We start from the raw sequence: 23,786 nt of genomic DNA on the forward strand, positions 1-23,786 counted from the left end.
TCTCACGAATGCTGAACCAAGTGCTGGATGCCAACCTGAAGCACACAAGCACCCACAGATCCCTACCACGGACTGCCCAGGAGATAGCCAACACCAAAGTAGGCTTCCATGCACTGGCAGGCATGCCCAATTGTGTTGGTGCCCTGGACTGCACCCATGTGGAATTGGTAGTTCCCCCATGCCATAGAAGCGGTGTACCACAATCACAAGCAATACCACTCCATCAATGTGCAAATGGTATGCGACTCCAGCAAGATCATCACCCATTGCTGCTCCCGATTTCCCGGATCAACACATGATGCCATGGTGCTGCGCAACTCCACGCTACCCTGTCACATGGAGCGACATGCTGGACCACGTGCCTGGCTGCTTGGCGAGTTGCCTGACTGGCCCATGGCAGTGCATCGGGGTACTGATGTGTAGGGATGCATACTCCACCTGGGTGGGAAAGGGGGATGCGTACTCCACCTGGGTGGCAATTGACGGTGATTGGAGAATGCATGCAGAGCTAGACACTCCTGACCTGAACCTCCCAAACCCAACATGACGCATCACTGGCAAACATTTTACCAATTATGCATATCGTTGACAACAAGTAAGAGGCAAAACCAGGCCACCATGGGTATGTCAAGCAATGCATGACTGCACAGGATTGCAACTGTGCTAATGTGGCTAGTGTGACCATGAACAGTGTATATTAAACAGCATATATGGGAGGCTAAACATTGTCGTACAACCACAGGACATCCACCTCAGAATGCATTATTTCACCCTGCATCATCTATTGAACGCCATCCAGACTACCACACCACATGGCATTATAGTATGCATCTAGGTACCATTCTTGCATAAGTACAGGGACATGTGCATGTCCACACCAAATAGCTGCGGCCATGACTGCTTCCTGAAGGTGGCAGCTCAGAGTCAGACACACCCATTTGTATTTGCTTGCAGGTGATGGAGGATATCCCTTGAGGCCGTGGCTACTTACCCCTGTGCGGAACCCGCAGAACAGCAATGAAGAGGAGTACAATTGTGTTCACACCCGTACCCGTGTTGTGATTGAGCAGACCTTTGGCCTGTTGAAGGTGCGTTTCCGCTGCCTAAGCAGGTCTGGTGGGGCACTCCTTTATAGGCCTGAGAAGGTGGCAAAGATCACCATGGCCTGTGTCATGCTGCACAACATGTGCGTCCGGAGAAATGTACCACTGCCACCTGACATTGACATGCATGCGCCGGGTGAGGGTGATGAGGATGAAGACGGAGGTGAAGTAGCAACCCTGCCAGTACGTGATGCACGGTATGGGCATGCAGTACGCCAAGCACTGATTCACGAATACTTCTGAACCACAGGGACTATGATAGACATGTGTCAGTGACACACTGGGTCCATGTGGACATGCACACAGGGATTGTTGGGAGTTGGGCACTGAACACCGTCACACATTAAATGGATACACACGAAATGAACAATGTCCAGCCATTTAATGATTTTTCTCACAACGGGTGTATTAGTTCAAATAGTAAAAATGTGACAAACCCCCCCCTCAAAACCACCAGTGAACTCACAACCCCCCCAGTTAACTACAAACCCCCACAACAAACTCCAAAACCCCCAAACCCACCCAACAAACTCCCAAACCCCCCCAATAAACTCCACAATGTGCTCCCCTTCACCCCCAACCATGTGTCCCACTCCCATTTTCCGCCCACACTACTTGCGGGACTTTTTGCTGTCCGGGGGCGGCATTTCAGTGTGCATTGCACTCCTTCTGGTCTGGCGCACAGGGCTGGTGGGGACTGAGGAAGCAGGTGTTGTGGCTGATGAGTCGTCGGTGGCAAGTTCCACTCCTGCTGCAAGGCGTGGCCGCTGCATGTGGAGCAGGATTGCTGCAAGTACTTGTGTTATTGCCCCTAGACAGTCCCTCATCAGCACAACCGACACATTCACAGCGGCTGTGTTTGCTGTAATGGCCGCTGTGGTCCCCGCAATGGCAGTCGCGATTACCCGCCTGGTGTTATCTCCATCCGCAATGTACTGCCGCAGGAGCTCCGACGTGGCCTCCTGACGGGCCTCCACCCTCGACAGACGGGACTCGAGGGTGTTGGTGGGAGCTGGAGTGGTGGGTGGTGCACTCACAGGGCCTGCATTTTCGGTGCTGTCCTCCTCGAAGGGGCTCAGGTCCGAATCATGGAGGCAGGGATCAGCACTGCTGTAGGTGGGTGAGGGCTGGATATGGGGCGGGGGGGTGAACATGGGGCTTGGGCTGGGTAGACATGTCACTTCCATAACTCCCGCCTGGTCAACATTGCCATCCAAGTCATCCTCAGTGTTGGCCGGTGCTTGTAAGCACTCCCCTTCAACTGGTGTGGGTGTGGGCTGCTGGGTCTCAAGTGTGTCAGGCACACTGGCAGCAGGTGTTGTTGGCTGTGTCTGGGCTCGGTCAGGCACACTGGCTGTGGCCTGCTTGGTTGCCACGGAGGTGGTGGTGGCCCTTTTCTTTGGGTGGGACGTGGATGCCCTTGCAGTGTTGTCTTGGCTGGCATCTTCCTCATCGGTGCCTGGGGGTAGAAGAGATGCAGGGCATCAGTGATGGTGTTACATGCCAGAAGCATACAATGGTGCTGTTCATTATTCATTTAATCATGCATTCATGTCTTACAGGTTTGTCACACAGGGTATTCTGCGGGGGCATTTTGGCATTCACTGCATGGCAGGTGGCATGCCGTTTATTTGCGGTTTGTGTGATGTATTACAAGGGCACGGTCCAGGTGTGTTGGTTATGGGATTGGCACTCAGCATGCATTTCTGTTTGGCAGGGTTTGGCCCGCCATCTGGACTTTGATATGTTCATGTGGGTGTTGGGACATGCATTGCCTTGCCTAGACTCTCTTCCACATCACTTGTGCCATGTCATGGTTGCCCCTACAGGGATCTGCAGGGTCACTCACCTCCTCCTGGGGATGATGCCGCACCCGTCTCCATCTCCCCAAATCCCTCAATGGACTCTGGATTTATGAAGCTGCTTGCGGTCTCCTCCCAGGGCATCATTTTGGCAGGAGAGTGGGAACCCCGCCTGTGGTCATGGCCTCCCTCCTGTTGCGGACCCTCAAGCGGAGGTCATCCCACCTCTTCCTGTAGTCCTTGTTCCTACAGCCGACACCTTGCGGGCTACCTCCTGCCAGATGTCATCCTTCTGCTGCACCTCACGCTTCATGTCATGGGATTTCATGAGATCTGCATGTGCAGCAAGGGTGTCCGCTAACATATTTAATTCAGCGTCGGAAAAACGCTGGTTCCGCAGCCGGGGGGGGGGGGGGGGTGGTCTTCCGGGTAGACTTAGACATTCTCGAAGTATTGGCACAGAGCTCTCCAGGAATCAACTGGTGGCTTGGGAGGATTGCAATGGATTGTGTTTTTAAAGATGGCCGCCGGCCCATTTCCCGTTCCGACGCGATGACGTTATTTCCGGGTCTGGTTTTACAAGCCCCGTATTAGTGCGTTTGTACTACCAGGTCAGTATTTAGGGGTTCCTCCTAAGCGGTGGCGGTATCGGCGGGTCCTGTGATGGCGCTATCGGGGGGTTGGAGGGCCTTTTGCGGCATGCCGGTATGGCCATTACCGGCATGGGGGTTTGCGCACTCGTAATCACCCACTATTAGCGGCGTCATACGAGCACGGACCCGCTCGTTCCGCCATGCCGGTAATGACCCCGTTTTTACCGCGCTACTCGTAATGAGGCCCACTATCTTACAATAGGGTGCTGGAGGCGTTACTTAGTACCCCCTTTTGTCTAGCGTCTCATGTAACAATTTTATGTTACCTTTTCCTCGAATGGCTGGTGGCAGTGGTTTACTTTCAACCACTGTGGTGTGCATTTACCGCGGGCTGCTTTCGCAGCTGCAGTAAAGCACCCAAGAAAAAAAAAATCATGGTCGACTTTTTTGCCATTTCTTTGTGGAAAGGTCCTTTTTGAGATTTACTCTGCGTGCCAAACCAGATTTGGCCCCTTTGTTAGTTTTGCCCCTTTGGCAGGATTCACAAGTGAAGCCCGCCTCTGGCTCCAGGGTGTCTGGCAGGGGCAGAAAGCGAGGAAGGTGCCCGAAACTCCCAGTGCTTAGTCTCCTAGGAGACAGGAATGCACTCTTCGGTGATTGGCGGGCTGGCTGTCTGGCAAGGATAGCCACCTTGCTGGGTGACTGACAGCTAGGCTAGAATGAATGGGAGAAACCTGCATAATAGGCAAGGCTTTTTGGCTTGGAAGGCAAGAGTCGACCACTGAACTAAGGAATCAGAAGAACTTAAAGAGAACACATGCTGCAACTCCTGGACCGTTGGTTTGCCCTCTGAAGCCCTGCTGCTGTGCTGAAACCCCAACTTTGTTTTGACTAGAGAAGCCCTGCAAGGACAAAATCTCCTCTTGAGTTGGTGGGACCAATGAACCCCAAAGTAAGCCACCTGGACACCCTGTCAGAGCTGGTTGAAATTCCAATGCATTTGCTGCTGGAACCGAATAGCCAGGGAGAGGAACACCAGATTGTGTGCATTGCCTTTAAGCTGGCCAAGAGCTCCAAGAAGATCCTCCGGACTCCCAGGAAGTAGTACTGACCGAGCCTGAGCCACCTCAAGAGTGCTGGACCCCAGATGCAAGGAAAGCCCATCACGCCAGCCAGGAACCGTAGTGTTGCTATTTGCGGTAGACGCAAAGAGCTGAAACACCGAAGTGCCACTTATTTGAAGATTGCTGGTTGCGGTCAGTGACCAGTGCAGAGGTCCTCAGACGTCCTCCCTCTTGTCCCCACGACTGAGGACCAGGAACACCAGGATCTGCAGAGCTGCACAGGAACAGAAACCATCAGCTGCACTTTTCTTCAACTTGCCTCTTGTCATGTAACTTCACTTGTTCTCGGTTGGCAAGACTTGTTGTAGTTGCTCTGTAGAGTTGCTGACAGATTCTTTACGTCACAAGCCTAAACAGCTTGTGGCCCTACTTTGAATTTCTTTTCTACAAAGACTTCTAAAACATTGTGTAAGACTTTTTCTCACCTGCAAGAAGTCCTTCAGCTCACCTAGACTTTTGCCCAATTGACTTTGGCCTAGCCTGGCTCCCTGAATGACTCTTCTTCCCTCCGACATTGTGTTTTGTGTTCCTTCCAGGAATGGGTTAACTAACTTTGCATTGGGAGTTACCAAAAGTACTTAACGGCTTCAGAATATTTGTGTGACCTCTTGTTCTGTTCCAATAACCTTTTTCCTTTGACAAACTCTTAAGTCTGATTCTAAATGCAAACAGTGGAATATTAATGGCCACAGTGTCCTAGTTACTCAAGTCACCTGAGGGTGTAGGAAGTGTCTGTGTGCCATCCCAAAAGGGCACTTACTGATTTAGAGATATTAAGAGTGTGTATTTTGAAGTGTATTTGTGTGTTACTATTATATTGCCCCCTTCTGAAGAAGGCTTATTCTAACTGACTGATAAATTAATAATTGTTTAATCAAGAAACCTTGTGTGTAAGAGTTTATTTGAATACGTGTCACTGTGAATCTCTGTAACTCCCCTACAGCTCACATTGACCCCTCTTGAGATAAGCCTGGATGCTGAACAGGCTACCATCCTGTGTAGTACAGACTTGTACCAAAGGTTGGGTTCCTATTGCCAAGAGTTCAGGCTTGTTGTAGTGCACCCAAAGGGTACTGCATACAATCTTGCCTAACATCCAGTTTGCTGAGCACTAGAGAATAGAGTATTTTAGTGGAGTGATTTCTGAGATGTGGACAAATTATTGTAATGTTTAAGAGGCTGAGATGAACTAAAAGTTTCAGAGCATTGTCAAAGAGAAGCCCAGGTTTCTGAGCCACAGGTGAAGGGAACAGAGGGGAAGAGATTGGAGAAGGGATAGTTGGTTCTTCACGGAAGATAAGGTTGATGAATATCATTTCAGAAACACAAACGTGGACAAAAAACCCATCATACAATGATAATCTTTTTGCAGTTTAAAAAAGGAAGTACAGATGTTGTAGTAAAACTGACCGTCAAATGAAGGGATAATACGTTTACATATTTACCAATTAAGTCAATGAAAATTTCATTTGGTGGTACAGGCATGTAATGTTTTACATTACTCTACTATTAAATCATATCAGTCAGAGAAAATCCCTTTGATAGACTGGGTTTGGACAATAGACTACTTGTACCTGTTCTGTTGCCCGGCGAGCTCCGATCTTCGCCTGAAATTCTTGGTGCTCTCTGAACTTTAGCTGTCTTCTGAGTATTGTTTATTACCTTAATCGTAGTTGGAGTAGAAGACTGAAGCGATGCTGGAATAATTTGGACAGCTTTAAGAAAAGAAAATATTTAGGATGTGCACGATATACGATATTTCATTACCACACAAACATTGTACTGAGATTTAGCACTTTTTAAAAAGGTGTTCTCCTAAAGTTGGGAAGAATGTTTTTTAATTCAATATTTCAGGTTAGCACAAACATAACTATCAATATTTGTCCAAAATATATGTTTCATTAGTTGATCAACTTAGCCCTACTTTCCGGACCTCTCATGTTGCTTTAAACCAGATACAGCTCTAATGGATGGGAAAAAAATCATTTTAGCCAGGTACTGCACAGCTCTTTACCGACCGACCGACCTCAGACACGCTTCACCCTTCCATCGCTCTTCCCTATTTCACACAGCAAGGTTATTTGAAACTGGCAGGAACGCACTCTCAGGCTGTTCTCAGGAAGGGGGGCCTTCCCACCCTCTTCCTAACTAACCACGTCACCCCTCACCCTGCCGCTCAACTTGCTTTGAGCTCCTCTGCCCCTTCCAGGCTGCTACCCCAATGCAAGCTGCTTCCCCAGACATACCTACTTCCCATTGCACCTGTTAGGCAAGATTGTATGCAGTAACACTGGGAGACTACACCAGCCTTCTCCTCTTGGCAATAGGTAACCCAACCTTTGGTATAGGCCTGTACTACACAAGTTGGTAGTGTGACTAAGCAGCCAAACTTATCTCAAGGAGGGTCAATGTGAGCTGTAGGGTTGCAACATAGGAGTTTCATGGCAACAAGTATTCAAATAACACCTACTCAAGGTTTCTTGATTCAATAATTATTAATTTAACAGACAGTTTTAAAATAAGCCTTCTTTAGAAGAGAGCAATTGGCGACAGTAGAAATACACTTCAAAATGCACCCCTTCAGTTCAATAAAGTAAGTAGATACCCTTTTGGGATGGCACACATTCCTACACCCTCAGGTGACTTCAATAGCTAGGACACTGTGGACATTAATATTTCACTTTTCACACTTATTGGTAATACTGAAGTTGTGGCAAAAGGGTTACTTGTGGCTTCATCAGTAGAAAACTGAAGGAACCCGAGACAAGGTGGGCAACCATAGAACGTGAATGTTTTGCTATTGTGTGGGCTTTGAAGAAGTTTAGACCATACTTTTATGGATCTACTTTTGGGATTCAAACAGACCACCAACCCTTGAGATGGTTAATGCAGATGAAGGGGGAAAATCCTAGATTGTTAAAATGGTCAATCAGCCTACAGGGTTTTGATTTTACCATTGAACGCAGGTCAGGGTGTAATCACCAAAATGCTAATGGTCTCTCCAGAAAGTATGACAGACTGGAGTAAGGAGATTCATCCAGGGGTGGATTAAATCCTCCTTTGCCTTAGTCTGGGGGTGAGTAGTGTTGGGGAGAATTCTCAGAAATGTGCTATTTCCCTCCACCTTTGAGACCCCCGGCAACTTTGTTGGATTTTGAGGACTTGATTTTTTTAGCCTAGAGAGCGCAATACCCTTTTTTCCACTCTCTCATTTTCATGTGATTTGAACTCTTTTGGTTGTGGAGTCTGACAAACTCCATAGGCATCCCCTTTTACATTGTCACGCACCACCTTCAGTGCAGTGGCCCAGGGAAGTCTTTCAGATGTCTCAAAAGGTTTAAATGCCTTCTCTTGGATAAACTACTGTTTACAAGAGCAGTAAAGTGAAATTGACTTTACCTACATGTGTGACTTTCTAGACCCAGCACACCTCATTTTACAATAGGGTGCTGGAGGGGTTACCTAGTATCCTGTTTAGCTTCTCATGTAACATGTTTTATGTTACCCTTTTCTCGCTGAATGGCTGGTGTCAGTGGTTTTGTTTTAACTACCGTGGTGTGCCTTTACCGCGGGCAGCGTTAGCAGCTGCAGTAAAGCACCCAAGGGTGCAATTTCTGTCAAAATGGCCCTGGTCTTTTTTTGCCATTTCTTTGTGAAAAGGTCCTTCTTGAGATTTACTCTGCGCGCCAAACCAGGTTTGGTCCCATTGTTCGCTTTGCCTTTGGTTGGATTCACGAGTGAAGTCGCCTCTGGCTCCAGGGTGTCCGGGGTAGGCAGGATGTCCGGGAGGTGCCCGAATCTTGCTTAGTCTCCTAGGAGACCCAAATGCACTCCTTGGAGATTGGCAGGCTGACTGTCCGGCAAGGACAGCCACCCTGCTGGATGACTGACAGCTAGGCTGGAATGAATGGGAAAGAACTGAAAAAAAGGCAAAGCTATTGGCTTGGAAGGCAGAGTCGACCACTGGACTAAGGAACCGAAGAACTTTAAGACGCCGCCTGCTTCAACTCCTGGACCGTTGGTTTGCCCAGTGAAGCCCTGCTGCGGTGCTGAAACTCCAAATTCGTATCGACAGAGAAGCCTCTGCAAGGACGACTTCTCCCTTTGAGTTGGTGGGACCAATCAACTCCAAAGTAAGCCCGTCTGGACATCCTCTCTGAGCTGGCTGTACTTCCACTGCTGGAACCAAAGTGCCAGGGAGTGGAACACCATATTGTGTGCGTTGCTTTTAAGTCAGACCCAAGCGCTAGGAAAATCCTCTGGCCATCCCTAATGCAGGACTGACCAAGCCTCAGCACCTCAACAGAGTGCTGGACCCCAGACGCGAGGAAACTATGAAGTGGTATCCGAAAACCAGAGTGTTGCTATGTGCTGTCAGACGCGAGGAGCTGAAACACTGAAGAACCGCATAATTGAAGTTTGCCCATTGCTGCCGCTGACATTCCCATTGCAGAGCAGGAGTCCCCAGACGTCCTCCCTCTTGTCCCCACGACTGAGGCTCAGGAACAACAGCATCTGCAGAGCTGTACCGGAACAGAAGCCAGTATTTCTTCTTACCAGAGGTACTGTATATTAAGAGAACTTACCTCTTGTGGTGTAGCCTTGCTTGCTCTAATTTGAGACTTGTCTTGGTTGAGTTGTTAAAGCTTTGTCCCTCACAAACCTCCCAGCTTGTGGGCCTTCAAGTGTTCTATTTTCTACAAACATTTCTAAAAACATTGTACAAGACTGTTTACCTACCTGCAAAGAAGATCTTCAGCTCCCCTTGACATTGTGCAATTAACATTGGCTGCCCTGGCTCCCCGAGAGACTATCCCTGACTTTGAGCTTTGGCCTTTCCCCCAGGAAAGGGTTAATTTACTCTGCATTAGAAGGTTTTAAAAGTACTTACCTGGTTATGAATCTTTTGTTAACCTTTGTTTTATTCCTCTATTCTATCTTTTACACCAAACTCAGTATTGCTCTAAATGTACCAGTGATAAATCAATGTCCACAGTGTCCTATCTATTTAAGTCACCTGAGAGCGTAGGGAGAGTCTGTGTGCCACCCCCAATGGGTACAATCTGATTTAGAGCAACTAAGTGTTTTGAAGTGAATTTTAATTGTTACATATATTGTGCCCTTCTAAAGAAGGCTTATACAACTGATTGTGAAATAAATTAATAATTGTGTTTATTTGAATAACTGTACTGTGAAACTCGTCAACAATTCTGCTCACATTGACCCCCTTTGAGATAAGCCTGACTGCTCAGCCACTCTACCAACCTGTGTAGTTCATACTTATACCAAAGGTTGGGTCCCTATTGCCAAGAGGTCAAGGTTATTGAAGTGCACCCAAAGGGTACTGCATACAAACCTGCCTAACATCAGGAACGGAGGAAGACAAAGAGCTGTGTAGTTTTGGACTCCCATCTTGCTTCCTGCCCTCACAGACAGACTGGAGCCTCTGCGGGGAGTCCAGGGGACTCCCGCCAGAGATAAAAATCACGCAAAGGAATTTCCGAACTGGATGTCAGGGGAAGGGACAAGAAACACTACAATGGCACAAAAAAAAAAAAGAACACCGGGGCTAGTGTGGTAAAATGAGCACCTTTAGGTGTCTTTACTGCAGCTGTGAACACATCCCGCGGTAAATCTGCACCAAATTAATGCAAGGTATCACTGCCACCAGCCATTGAAGGTAAGCTTGTCCCTGTAACAGAATTGATACAATTTTAGTATGAAAGGGGGTGCATTGCATCTCCCCAGCACTACACATAAGGTGGGGTGTGCTGGTTTCACCAAATAAAATGTAAAAGGGATCCAAAGATCTTTTCTACCCTTGGGAACTGTAGTTCTCTGAAGGTTAGCAAAAGAAACTTAACAGAGGAGCTCCTAGGGCAACCCAGCAACAGCAGGTATGTATTGCCAATAAGTTGTTAAAGAGGATAACTAAAAGGAAAGCAAAGAAATGACACCCATAAAAAGAGTAAAATATTCTGTGAGTGTGGAAAAAGGTTCCCTCTCCCTGAGGTATTAGGAAAGATATCGCACTAGTAAAGCTAAAGGTTCTGGGGTTGACACAGGTCAGGAAGATTTACCATTTCTATGAAAATCTTACCTAAGAAAACTCAATAACACCAAGTTAGGACCAATAGGGGTCTGCTGCCCTTGAATTACTTACTGTATTTAGTTTTACTCGCCAAGAATAGCATATTGCCATTTCTGATTGTGCATCTTTAGGTTTGACTCACCATGACTTGCTGGCTGCTCTTCTAAACAAGGTTATACTTTGTTTTGAATACCCAGAGTATTGAGTTGGTTTTTAGAGTTGTGTTTATATGATATGCAATAGTATTTACCTTTCCCAAGATTTATCTTGGCCTACTTGTATTTAAAAGAAACCAATATTTTTACAATGCATAAGTGCATCAGTGTTTCTTTGGACCATATGTATGCTACCATTTCTTTGAACCAACCTAAAGCCCTCTCTCCCTACTAAGAGGAGCCTGGCTGCTCTGCCACTGCTACCAAATGATTTCAGGTGGTGCATCCTTATACTAAGAGTGGAGTTCTGTATTGCCTGAGGTATGGTTTTATGAAGCCCTTAGTTGGACTTTAGAAAAACTGTCGTAACACACTTTGCCCAATCCAAGCTGCGCTAGCATACCAACATGCACAGTCAAGACAGTCCATTAATTTTGTCACTTTGGAGGAAGGCTTGTTCTTCTCTACATCCCTTTTCTGAATTGGAAGAGTAGGAGGGTGTGAGGGTAAAGGTCATATGTGCGGCCAACAGAAAGTCACCTGAAACGTTTGCTTTTGTCTGCTGGTTCACAAACCTTTTTTCACCTAGCGAGGCCCCTACCAGGGCTTCACTGTTAATGTGAATTGTGTCCCCGGGATTCCTTACGACTGCCAGGCAGGTGTGCACCAAAAATATCCCATTATCTGTTTACTTAGCCCCTTACCTCACTGTATGGCAGTAGCCTTTTCAGTTACTGTTTAAGGTTGCACACTGCAGCTACAATTTTGTTTGCAGGGAATGAAGGTTCCTGTGGGTACTCAGACAAGGGAATTCGGTGTCAAGGAGAAGTTCTGCTCCTTAATTAAAAATAACTGGCAAGTGTTTGGGCAACTTGCTCTGGTGCCTCAGTGCCACCATTGTCCAGTATGCACACATAATTAAGATAGTTTACTGTCATAGGAAAAACACATGGTGCATTTTGGGCACCTTACTCAGAGAGGCTTAAGGTCTCTCAGCGAACAGTACATTTACAGAGGTGCACACTTACTAAGTTCATTGTATGCGGATTCATAGGAGAAAGAGGATCTCTGAACCTGCCAAGACAAGCAAAAATATCAGGGTGCTTGTGCCAGTCTTAGCTCAGGAATTTCACCACAACCACCCCTAATTCCACTGGGGACAAACAGATTAGTCGGGGGTGTGCCCCAAGCCACAAACATGTCTGCTACATTCTAATGCAGTGCTGACTCATGGGATGCTAATTCCTGCTTGTTCGGGTCATCTGCAACATGTTGTCCATCCTCACAAGAGCTGCCACGGAGGAGACCTGATCTTAGGCCAGAACCATGAACACAGCTGTGTTGCACAGCAGAAATCACCTCTTTCCATCGAATCACCGGAAGGAAAAGCCCAAGGGCGTGCTGGATAACTTGCACCTCAAACCTATTTGTGTAAAGGCCCCTTTCTCTGCCAACAGTAGATTCTCAGTGAACGATTGCACAGACGAGTGCCATAAAAATGGGGCATGCAAGAACAGTGCCAACTCAGGCCAAGGTATCCAAAAGTACACCCTCCACAAAAATTGTCCTGGGAGATGCAGCACAGAAAGTTGGACTGCACCTTCGACAGGACATGGACCAAGAGTGTCAGGTCTTGCTAAATCTGGAACCACTGTGGCTGTAGCAGAGAGCACATTGTGCAGGGCTTCTCTAGTCGAAGCAAATTCGGAGCTTCAGCACAGCAGCAGGGCTTCACCGAGCAAACCAACGGTCCAAGAGTTGCAGCAGGCGTCTCTTCCAACTTATTCTTCGGATTCCTTCATCCAGTGGTCGACTCTGCCATTAATTTCAGACTGGCTGTCAATCACACAGCAGGGTGGCTGTCCTTGCCGAACAGCTAGCTGGCCAATCACCTCTGGGTACATTCCAGTAACCAAGCGGTTTAAGCACAGGAAGTTTCGGGCAGCTCCCCAACTTCCTACCCCTGCCACACATATCGGAGCCAGAGGCAGGCTTCACGCGTGAATCCCGCCAAAGACAAAGCGAACAAAGGGACAAGACCTAGTTTGGCATGCAGAGTAAATCTCAAGAAGGACCTTACCAGCAAGAAATGGCAAAAAAAGAAGCCCAGGCCATTTTGACAAAATGGCACCCATGGGTGCTTTACTGCAGCTGCAAACACAGCCCGCGGTAAGAACACAATGGTAATAAAAAGTAAACCATTGCCACCAACCATTAATTGTAGAAAGGGTAACACAAAAATGTTACACGAGAAAATAGACAAAGGGGATACTAAGTAACCCCTCCAGCACCCTATGGTAAGTGCATGCTGGGTCTAGAAAGTTACAAATTGTAAGTAAAGTCAATTTCACTTCACTGTGTCAGGGTGCAGGCCCTGGGATTGTGTGTAAGGAGGCCAGCTGTGGGCCCAAGGCATAAACCAGCAACAAACACCAGGAAAAAGAAACCCACAAAGAAAGGAATCCAGACTTATAAAAGGCTTTTGTGTCCTTTCTGCGGGAAAAGGAGCCTACAGGCTACGGCTTCCAGCAGTCACCGGGCCAAGAACTACAAAACTCCACCCACTTTGGGTGGGGCAGTGGGACGCATCGAAAGAGCAGAAGCACAGGGTTTGTGCTCAGACGTCCGACTGAAGCAGACGTGTTTTCCAGAGCTCTGAGCAAGGGGAGAAGCACGAGGGGCCATGCCCCAGACAACCTCCTTTCAGGCCCCTCGCACACCTCAGCTAAGTAGCGCCAGCGCTGGGGAGCCCAAACAAGCGTTAGGAAAAACACGTGCACAGCAGCAAAGCCGCATTGAGGAGCGAACGCTCAGGAAGCTTACCACGCGGCCAGGGGCATATGCAGGGGGCGTCGCCCACAGTCTTGAGTCCCCCCTACTCCAGAGAAGCTAAGTTACCCACGCAGTAGCATTCCTAGCAACAAACCAATACCGCGCGAGGGAGCATTCCAGTGCGCAACAAGTCCTAGATCAGTGAATGTTATTTGCATATATAATTAGCCAGGCGTGTTGTCTAGAGAAACTGACCGGCATTAGCCAATTCGTAAAGAAGTCGCAACTCGCCACGTGCGGCTAGCAGCACCTCAACGACCTGTACAACCTTGTGCGATTTTTAACACAAGGGTCACCTTTCACAACAGAGCCACGAGCGGCTATATTTCCGCATAAACAGTATTTAACCCATCACGGCTGCATGTAAACTAATACGGAAAAAGCCAGAAACAAGTGGGCTTGCATGGGGAGGTGTCACTAATCTGCTGCATGAGCATTGCTATGTGTGTGTGTGAGGAAACACCCACAGAATAATAACTCGCACCCTCTTTGCAGCACTGAACTGCTCCTTACAACGGACCTGAGTGCGCGCAGGCAGGAGGCCAGCACTCACCGCAAAGATAAGTCTCTCTTTGGCTCGCTTTTGAGCCTGGTTGTACTATGTGCATGCAGTGTGTGGTTTTCCGACGGAGTGTGTTTAATTGTTAAATGTCTTCTTTACCCTATGTTCCCTTGCTCCTGAACCTCTTTCCGGTTACCCTAAGTACCAGTTCCTGTCCAACCAACGATTCCCGAACCCTTTTTTCCCCGGTGGGGACTCGGAGACCTGTGTAAGCCTCGGCTTGCAGGCGCCCAGACCGCGGAGGGGGTGGTTGGTTCGTGCCACTTCTGCGCCTGGAGACCGAACTGTGACACACTGCTCTTGGAAACAGTTTCACCAAGAGAAGGTATTTAAACCTTTGGGAAAGCTAAGAGACATCCCTGTGCCAATGCACTGAAGGTGCTGTGTGTCACTTTGCAAAGGTGATGCCTATGGAGTTTGTCATACTCCAAAACCAAAAGAAACGCAGTGTTTAAATCACAGAAAAATGCATGAGTGGGGAAAAAGCCCTGACTCTCTCCAGGTTGAAAATTAAAAATTCCTAGAGTCCAGCAAGTGCTGGGAGTCTCCAAGGTAGAGAGGAATTGGCACATCTCTGAGAATTCTCCCTAACAAGGGCTATCTTAGAATATAATATTTTTAAATCTGAATTTAAAACCCATTTCTTCTGTTGATTTTCTTCTTCCATTTCTGTTTATTCTGTATCCCCCTTTAGCATCATGATGACTCTGGCGATAGTTGCGCTATTCAAATTTTCTATAGCTCGATAGATGGGTCAGCAGGCCCGAAGGAGCAGCACAGTCCGGCTTTGGGTTCCAGCAGGTCCTCCATCATGACAATGGAGAGAAGCGTCGGACTGGTAAGAACTACGAAGATGCTAGCAAAGTTTCCAGCGATGAGGCATGCAGGTTCCCGTGGAAAACTGCAGTACGGTTCCAGTCAGGTACAGGCCAATTGCAGACCGGACGATGACTCAGCCCTCAGAACAGATGGATGCAGAGCAGGACTTCAGACTGGTGTGTCCCACCAGTGCAGAGAAGGAAGACACACAGTATAGGTCTTCCCAGTGGATTTGAAGGTAGAGGACCAATAGACAAAGCAGTGACCAGATATGATATGATATTTAGAACGCACTTAATACCCAGAGGTTTCTAAGCGCGGACCTGGGGATCGAACCTGGGTTGCTTTGTGTCGTCTTGCTTCCAAGGCGAGCGTGTTGCCATGGAGCTATCCTCCCGAGACAGGAGTCCCGAGCTGGAGTACTGCAAAAGTGCATCACATTGCATGGCCATTTCCTATCTGAGAAGCAAGGAAAGTGACTAACAAAGAAGATGGAACAAAGAACTGGTCATGTGCAACGAAGATCAGCCATTGCGAGTATATGGTACTCGAAAAGGCATTATAAAACAGGTGTTAGGGAGAATTCTCAGAAATCTGCAAATGTTTCTCTACCTTAGAGACCTCCCCAGCAACTTTGATGGATTTTGAGGACTTGAATTTTTAACCTGGAGAGAGTGAGACCCTTTTTCCCCCCACTCACTCATGTATTTTTGTTATGATTTGAACACGGTTTCTTTGGTTGTAGGCATCATCTTTACATTGTGTCACACAGCACCTTCAGTGCAGTGGCACAGGGGAGTCTTTCAGATTTCCCAAAGGTTTGAATACCTTCTCTTGGATCAACTACTGTGTCCAAGAGCAGTGAAGTGAAATTGAGTTTACTTACATTAGTAACTTTCTAGAGCCAGCACACACTATCTTACATTAGGGTGCTGGAGAGGTTACTCAGTATTCCCTTTGTCTAGTTTCTCATGTAACATTTATATGTTACCCTTCCCCCGATGAATGCCTGGTGGCAGTGGTTTACTTTTGACTACTGTGGTGTGCGTTTACCGCGGGCTGCATTCGCAGCTGCAGTAAAGCACCCAAGGGTGCCTTTTTGTCAAAATGGCCTCGGTCTTCATTTTTCACTGTTTCTTTGTGCAAAGGTACTTCGAGATTTAGTCTGCGCGCCGAACCAGGTTTGGTCCCTTTGTTCGTTTGGTCTTTGGCGGGATTCACGAGTGAAGCTTGCCTCTGGCAGGGTGTCTGGCGGGTGCAGGAAGAGAGGGAGGTGTCCGAAACTCCCGGTGCTTAGTCTCCTAGGAGACAGGAATAAACTCTTACACGATTGGCCGGCTGGCTGGCCAGCAAGGACAGCTACCCTGCTGGGTGACTGACAGCTAGGCTGGAATGAATGGAAGAAACCAGCATAAAAAGGCAAGGCTTTTTGGCTTGGAAGGCAGAGTCGACCAATGGACGAAGGAATCCGAAGAACTTGGAAGAGATGCCTGCTGCAACTCCTGGACTGTTGGTTTGCCCGGTGAAGCCCTTCTGCTGTGCTGAAGCTCAGAATTCGTCTTGACTAGAGAAGCACTGCAAGGACGACTTCTCCCCTTGAGTTGGTGGGACCAATCAACGCCAAAGTAAGCCACCTGGCCATCCCCTCGAAGCTGGTTGCATTTCCACTGCAGTTGCTGCTGGAACCAAAGAGCCAGGGAGAGGAACAACAGTTTGTGCACGTTTCTTTTAAGTTGGCCAAGAGCTCCAGGAAGATCCTCCGGACTCCCAGGAAGAAGGACTGCCCGAGCCTGAGCCACCTCAACAGAGTGCTGGACCCCAGATGCAAGGAAATCCCATATCGACAGCAAAGAGTCCGCAGTGATGCTATTTGCTGAGACGCAAGGAGCTGAAACCGTGGAAGTGCCACTGAATAGAAGTTGCTACTTTTTGGTCGCTGACCGTCCCGTTGCAGGAGTCCTCCAGACATCCTCCCTCTTGCCCCCACGACTGAGGCCCAGGAACATAAGATCTACAGAGGTGCACAGGAACAGAAGACAGCTGGAACCGGTTTTCTTCTAACCAAAAGGTTCTGTAAAGTCTAAGAGCACTTACCTCTTGTTGTGTAACCTCACTTGTTCTCAGTTGAGACTGGTCTTGGTTGCTTCTGTAGAGTTGATAACAGCTTCTTAACCTCACAAGCCTAATCAGCTTGTGGCCCTGCTTTGATTTCTTTGTTTCTACAAAGACTTCTAAAACATTGTGCAAAACTTTTCCCTACCTACAAGAAGTACTTCAGCTCACCTAGACTTTTGTCCAATTGACTTTGGCTTGGCTACCTGAATGACTTGTCTTCCCTCTTACTGTGTGTTGGGTCTTCCTTCCAGGAAGGGGTTAATTTACTTTGCATTGGGGATTACCATTTGTGAGATCTCTTGTTTTGTTCTAATAACCTTTTTCTTTGACATACGCCTAAGTATTGCTCTAGTATGTCCAGTGTCCTAATTATTTAAGTCACCTGAGTGCGTAGGAATGGTCTGTGTGCCATCCCAAATAGGTACTTTCTGATTTAAAGTGTATTTTGGAGTGTATTTGTGTTTTACTATTATATTGCCCCTTCTGAAGAAGGCTTACTAAAACTGACTTAAATAATGGTTTAATCAAGAAACCTTGTGTCTAAGAGTTTATTTGAATATGTGTCACTATGAATCTCTAACTCCCCTACAGCTCACATCAACCCCTCTTGAGATAAGCTAGGCTGCTCAACATGCTACCAACCTGTGTAGTACAGACTTGTACCAAAGGTTGGGTTCCGATTGCCAGGAGGCCAGGGTTGTTGTAGTGCACCCAAAGGGTACTGCATGCAATCTTCCCTAACAAAAGGTATAAAATAAAACGAACAACTGTGCACCGGGGAAAAAACATTTACTGACACCAACCTGTTCAGTACACATCACAATAGTAATGTCGATGTTACTTCTAGAAAAACAAAAAAGGGACAACACTCCACTGAAGGTGGCTTGCGCGTTACTCTAAAAATAAAAGGTGAAAAACAAAGGGTGACATTCCCTGCACTGGCAGCCACAGGGGCTAGCCAAAGCATGCCCCAAAAAACGAAAACAGCATGTGATCACTCATCCTAAAAATCTTTCATTGTCCAGACAGAAAGGAGGTATGCTCGAGGACTCCACTAAAGTCAGTGGATGAAAGATGCAAACAAAAAATAAAACATTCCTAACGCCATGGTTCTGGTGCTCCCGTGCTCTAGATGTACAAACGGAACATACACAAAGGTCGGAATACACTCCTTCCGCCACCCCAAATTCTTCAGCACCTCTTTCATTAAATGAGTGCAGGACAGGCGCTTTATCACAATGTGTTTCTGGCTGCAAATACGTTGTACCCTTGTGCAAGCAAGCACAAAGGGCCACCTTCACTCATGACAACATACCCCAGGGTTTAACAAGATCGAAGGAGAATGCCTGTCGGCAAAACGCTAATAAACCTTCCTCAGGAAGACAAGTAACTATTCCGGGGGATAGCCTGACTGATTCAGAGCTGACTGCCGTTGCCAACATGTCAAAGTCTATATAGGTCTGCATTCGAAGGGCTGCATTGGAGAGTAGTCTGCTGCATACTGCCCTTTGTCTGACGTCACTATACAACCGCATATTTTTCAACTAGGTCAACATAAAAAGGATTCACTAGTGATTTTTTTAATTATTTGGCTCCAAGAAGTGGAAGCAAACCGTTCTCTGCTATAACTCTTAAGCCTGAACAATAGAGTACGAAAAGATGTAAAACCGTGCACCGAGAGAGAAAGATCCATAGGGCGTGAGCGTAAGGGGCTTAAGCCGCAATTGAAGTGCAGGGGTGGTAATGTATACAACTACAAACTACTTTGCAAATTACTTTAACCGGCCACAAGATGGCAGTATTAACACGTGGGACGTTGAAGAGCACCGAAAGGGAAAGTACACCGACATCTCCAAGTGATGATACATAAACAAAACTTAATTTACTTTATAATACATGGCAGCCTGTAATATTGCCATAAAGCCCCGCAAATAATCTTGTTACAGGAGAGTTAACGACATCACAACTAACCTGTACCAAGAAAATGACATCACAATTGTTTTGTAATCCGTTATTACACTCAGTTGTTACGTCACAAGGCTTCCTGCTTGAGCCAGCAGAGAGTATAATTTCAACTTTCACTGTAACACTTAATTAAAACCTTGACTATTTCAAATTTTTTGCTTGTAAATTAGTTTTTCCATGACAGTTTAAAGCCATTAATTGACAAGGAACGGTCTGATTGACCGTTTGACAAATGTGAGCAAGAATATGCATGCTACTCCTTATTTTAAAGTACAAAATGAAAACGTTTTCGATGCATTTAAACTCCTTACACTATTTTTTTCTGCAGCACATTACGAGCTACCAATTCGCGTGTTTACGTGCAAACAGGCTACATTGATAATATGGATCAGCAAGCAGAAGATGACTTGTATCAGATTTAACAAGAGGACATGTATTAAAGAAGATGACAGTGTGGCCATGTATTAGTGGAATGAAATCCCCCGTACTGTATGTAAAAAGAATATTGCAAGTCACCTGGGACTTCTGCAAACAGATAAAGAAACTCGGGCTTTGGCTCACGGAATACCCGTTAAGTAGAAATATCCTTGTAATGTAGGAGAGGGAGTACTTTACCCCATATATGAACCTAAAACAGAAAATGCCAACTGCGACAGAGGATCTCTGTGAAAACGCATTTATCTAGAGCATCGGAGCCCGTGGGTGAGGTTGACAGGCTTTACAGAGAACAGGGGATAGTGTCTCGAGAAGACAAAATCAATTGAGGCGTGAAGACGGTGCCTGGGCAGCCTGACGGATATGTAACGGCTAATGATTAAGTGCTGCTCATGAATTCTATAGATGATTGAACAAACGGGTAACAAGTAAACTGATGCGACAAGTTAGGCAAAATCAGAGCGGACCCAACAAATGGCCTTGGTAGATCGATGAAAGCTAGTGCTGTGTCAACCAGTATTACAGGCCAAGCTCGACTCAAATCGGGTGTAACTGAAATAATTATTAAATCTTCTGACAAATTATCTGTACTTACGTTGATCAATTGTAACCGTGGCTATTTCACCAGAATTTTCTTGGCTGGCCAGTACATCTGTCAAATGAAACAGAAACATTTACTAAATATAAATTCGGCAATGGTGAAGTATTGCAAAAGGTTCAGGAGGTTTAACGGTTACAATGCCCTTATTTTAAACAAGAATTACTTATAAAACGTTCTGTGCAGTTCCCTAAAGATATTAAATAAGTAACAGGAAATGATTTTAAATGCAGGACCATCCCAACGTTCTTGTCGTTCAAAAAAGAAACTTAAGACCTTGCTCTTCATTCAATACCTAGTTGCCACTCCTTGTATTACAACATCACATCCCACCACCAGGGCGGAACATCCGTTGCCACATATTGTAGTCCCTCACAATCAACGACATTTACTGTGCTATATTGCTTCGTATTTTAGTCCAAGCAATTTAAAAGTGTTAAACACTGCAAGTGTTATTTATTTTAAACAAGATATTTAATATATTATTGGACGTTTGGTAGTGGCCAAACATTGCAGATTTAGCATTGACAGTATTCCCCTAACCTAGACTGCCTCCCCAATGCATTTAATGCGCAATGTATGTTGCGTGTATTTTCCCTTAGATCTTAAACAAAATCTTCTGCAAAGAAGGGGGAGGGACAGAGATTACCCAAGCTTGAGGTTGGATATTTCTAGTCGTATACACATCCACCTTAGTGATGTGTAATTCTTTCCCCCTCTTGTACGCTTGACACTGATTTGCTGTAAATTTAATGGGCGCAGACTCAGATGTCCAGGCTTGTCAGAACAGTGCATTTTCCTTTGCTGCGTGTGCCTACATGTTGGTGTTATATGCTTTAATAAGTGTTAGCAATGTTAATAGCATGAACATCACTCCTTTAGTCATGGCATGTTTTTTACTGGGACAGTTGAAGTTCCACTTGACATATCAAAGCTAAAACCTATTAGCTTTTTCATTACTTAATTGCAAAGGGATGTGTAATCCAATGCAGAGAATAAAAGGAGTGGAGTTTGGATCAGCCAAGGGATAAGAGGTAAAGTCTGTCCAATTAGAAGCGGAGCCAGCAGTGGCCATTATATGATACCTGGCTCTCAGAGGACATGTCCTCCAAGTATTTGAGCTCAAACCTCTCTCCCAACTACTCATTCAATGAGGCGATGAAGCATGCAAAGACCAAAACTATCACAAGGTTTAGCAGGACCACACAAGTGTGGGAGGTTTCGGATTTCTTTATTCCTGATGGAGGCAGACAGAGAAACTGTATTAAATGAAATCCAGAAAACGAAAAACCAGTCTTGGATCTTGCATCTGAAGGGCCTGCAGATGAAGAAAGGTACAGTATCGAGACAACCAGACATGGGATCTGAACCAGCATCAAGCCGGTGGTCTAATGTAGTTAAGGACCAACCCAACCTGTGCAAAGTGGATTAACTTGGGATGCTTTAACTAGAAAGGGAAAGGCAGGAGTCAGAGAACCCCGAATCCCCAGACTATACATTCTAAATCAAAAGCTCAGGAATTCAGCACATAGGGCATTATGGCAAGCTGTGATATTTAGTTCTCAGTAGAGCCATGGAAGTAAACCAAAAAGTCTGAATTTTGTAAAACACTGTTATAGCACCCACCTCATTACAGACATGGCATTTACCTTCGATCGTATTCCTATGGCATAGCATTGATGGTAGATACCACCATATAATAGGATAGTAAATCTACTTAGTTTTATCTCCACGCCAGAGATCGAGGTAACCATTTAAAATACCCTCAGAAGTTCTTAAAATAATAAGCGCTGGGCCTCAATACGGAACAAAACATTGTTCATGGGGAAGGGAAAGCAGAGCATCTCTGATGCCCAGTCATCTCCATTCCTATGTAATGCATGTACATGATAAAACTGACCATTTTGTGCATTTCAACAATTGTACTGTAGTCATCTGAAAAACTACTGTGGCATCATTCATTTCCACTCTCTAAACAAGCGTGGAAAAGTATATAAATACATATTTTCTGGAATACCAGCAATGATATTCGAAGAAAAAACAGCAGTTGCCACAGGTACAGTGGTCATGCTGTAATTGGGTTGCTTTTTCGAAATACCACTGGTAGTAAGGAAAATTCCCTCCCGGTATTTTGCAGACAAACAAATCCACCAAGCTGTGGTAATAAAGACCAACGTTCTCAAACGCCCCTGAAAGTCCTGTTCCTAAAAGTACTCCTTTGAAAAGTCAAATATTTCTCATACTCTCTTACATGTCCTCCGATTGGCTCTTGAACATCGTTGACAAAGGAAAGCAATCGTTTACAGTCTCGACCATGCCCTACCTCTATTAAAAATGTGATCACAAAAAAAATCTGCGATATCCAAAGTCCCTTCTATGAAACTCACTTTGCTTTCCAGTCCTGGAAATCTGGCTGGACCGCTAATGAATTGCAGGAGCGCGGCCGATATTCCTCAAGGATTAAAAAAAAAAAAGGATGGGGCCTGCCTAGTCAACATGAGACTCATTTCACCCGTAGTCGGTCTCTGGTACTGAAGTCTGTAATTATATAAAAGTGGGAGCAGTCAACTTGAAACAAAACTGGTAAACGGCAGAGCAATGGACACTGGTCCCAGGTCTCATGAATGGTACCCACTAAAACAGTCCAAAGTGCTTGAAAGCAGAGAACGGTACACAGGTAACCCAATGAAGATGTATTGCATGGAGAGAGGGGACAGTGGGTCTCAACACTCTGGAAACAGAGTGCTTTCTTCACCAGCAGGTGGAATAGAAGGAAATGAGTTGAGCTATGTGCAGGAGAGCATAGATCGGGTAAGAGCTATACACATCCTTGACTTCAATCTTTTCAAAGTGCTATGCCACTTTTTCCATTTGCACCAGCAGGGAGGCAAAACGACACCACAAATAAGAATTACAAAAGAAAAGCGTTGCGTATGAGTGTTTCGGAAATTATTACCACTGATATTTCCAACTCCCCCATAAGCTCCACAAGACTGGGCAAAGAACTCTGCACTAGAACCTGCAATGGTTCTGCTTTAACAGTGTGCTGTAGGGTTCGCCACGTAACAAAGCAGACCAGAACCACTGCATAAACAAGCATTGGCAATGCCAACAGTTTGGGTTTTTGTATAGGCATGTGAAAGGCACTTGTCAGTCACTGTCGTAGTGGTATTCACTGGTCATTGATTGTAGCAGGTGCAAAATAGTGTTAGTACCTCTGCATCGAACAGAAGTGCCTGGCAAATGCCTAACACTTGCAAACAAGCCAAAACTGTTGGCTTCGTCAATGCTTGTTTTTAACAGGACTTCAGTGATAGACACGCATATTGCTTATAAATCTAGTGGCTGAAGCCAGACCTGGTTAAGATATTTGTATTACACCAGTAGCGCCTTTACAACTCCAATTAAGTCTAACTCTCAGAAGACAGCTTTGAAGAAACATTGGCAGGCACTTCAAGCAAAGTTTGATGGCAAGGCCTAAATAAAATGAGCTCAAAAAGTTCCCACACCTTCAAGCTTTGTGTAACATATATGACATTTTTCCCTATCTGTACTCTAATGCAATAGTTTTGGCTTATAGGTTGCTCTGCAA

At 46.0% G+C, this 23,786-nt stretch overlaps 1 protein-coding gene across 6 annotated transcripts in view; it reads right to left on the reverse strand.

Moving 5' to 3' along the window:
* GABPA (GA binding protein transcription factor subunit alpha) overlaps window positions 1-23,786 on the reverse strand; it is a 560,071-nt gene that overhangs the window by 118,479 nt on the left and 417,806 nt on the right. For 3 of the 6 annotated variants that reach the window (XM_069636386.1, XM_069636385.1, XM_069636387.1), the window contains 2 exons: window positions 20,192-20,248; window positions 6,197-6,337 (listed from right to left, as the gene is read on the reverse strand). In XM_069636386.1, the coding sequence (XP_069492487.1) occupies window positions 6,197-6,337; window positions 20,192-20,248 (198 nt within the window). Of the gene's footprint in view, window positions 1-1,649; window positions 2,563-6,196; window positions 6,338-20,191; window positions 20,249-23,786 lie in introns of those variants that run through there. The other 3 variants (XM_069636382.1, XM_069636381.1, XM_069636383.1) reach the window with 3 other exon arrangements.

This window comes from Ambystoma mexicanum, chromosome 7p (genome assembly GCF_040938575.1).
Source record: "Ambystoma mexicanum isolate Mex_15411 chromosome 7p, UKY_AmexF1_1, whole genome shotgun sequence".
In the NCBI taxonomy this organism is placed as follows: Eukaryota; Metazoa; Chordata; class Amphibia; order Caudata; family Ambystomatidae; genus Ambystoma; species Ambystoma mexicanum.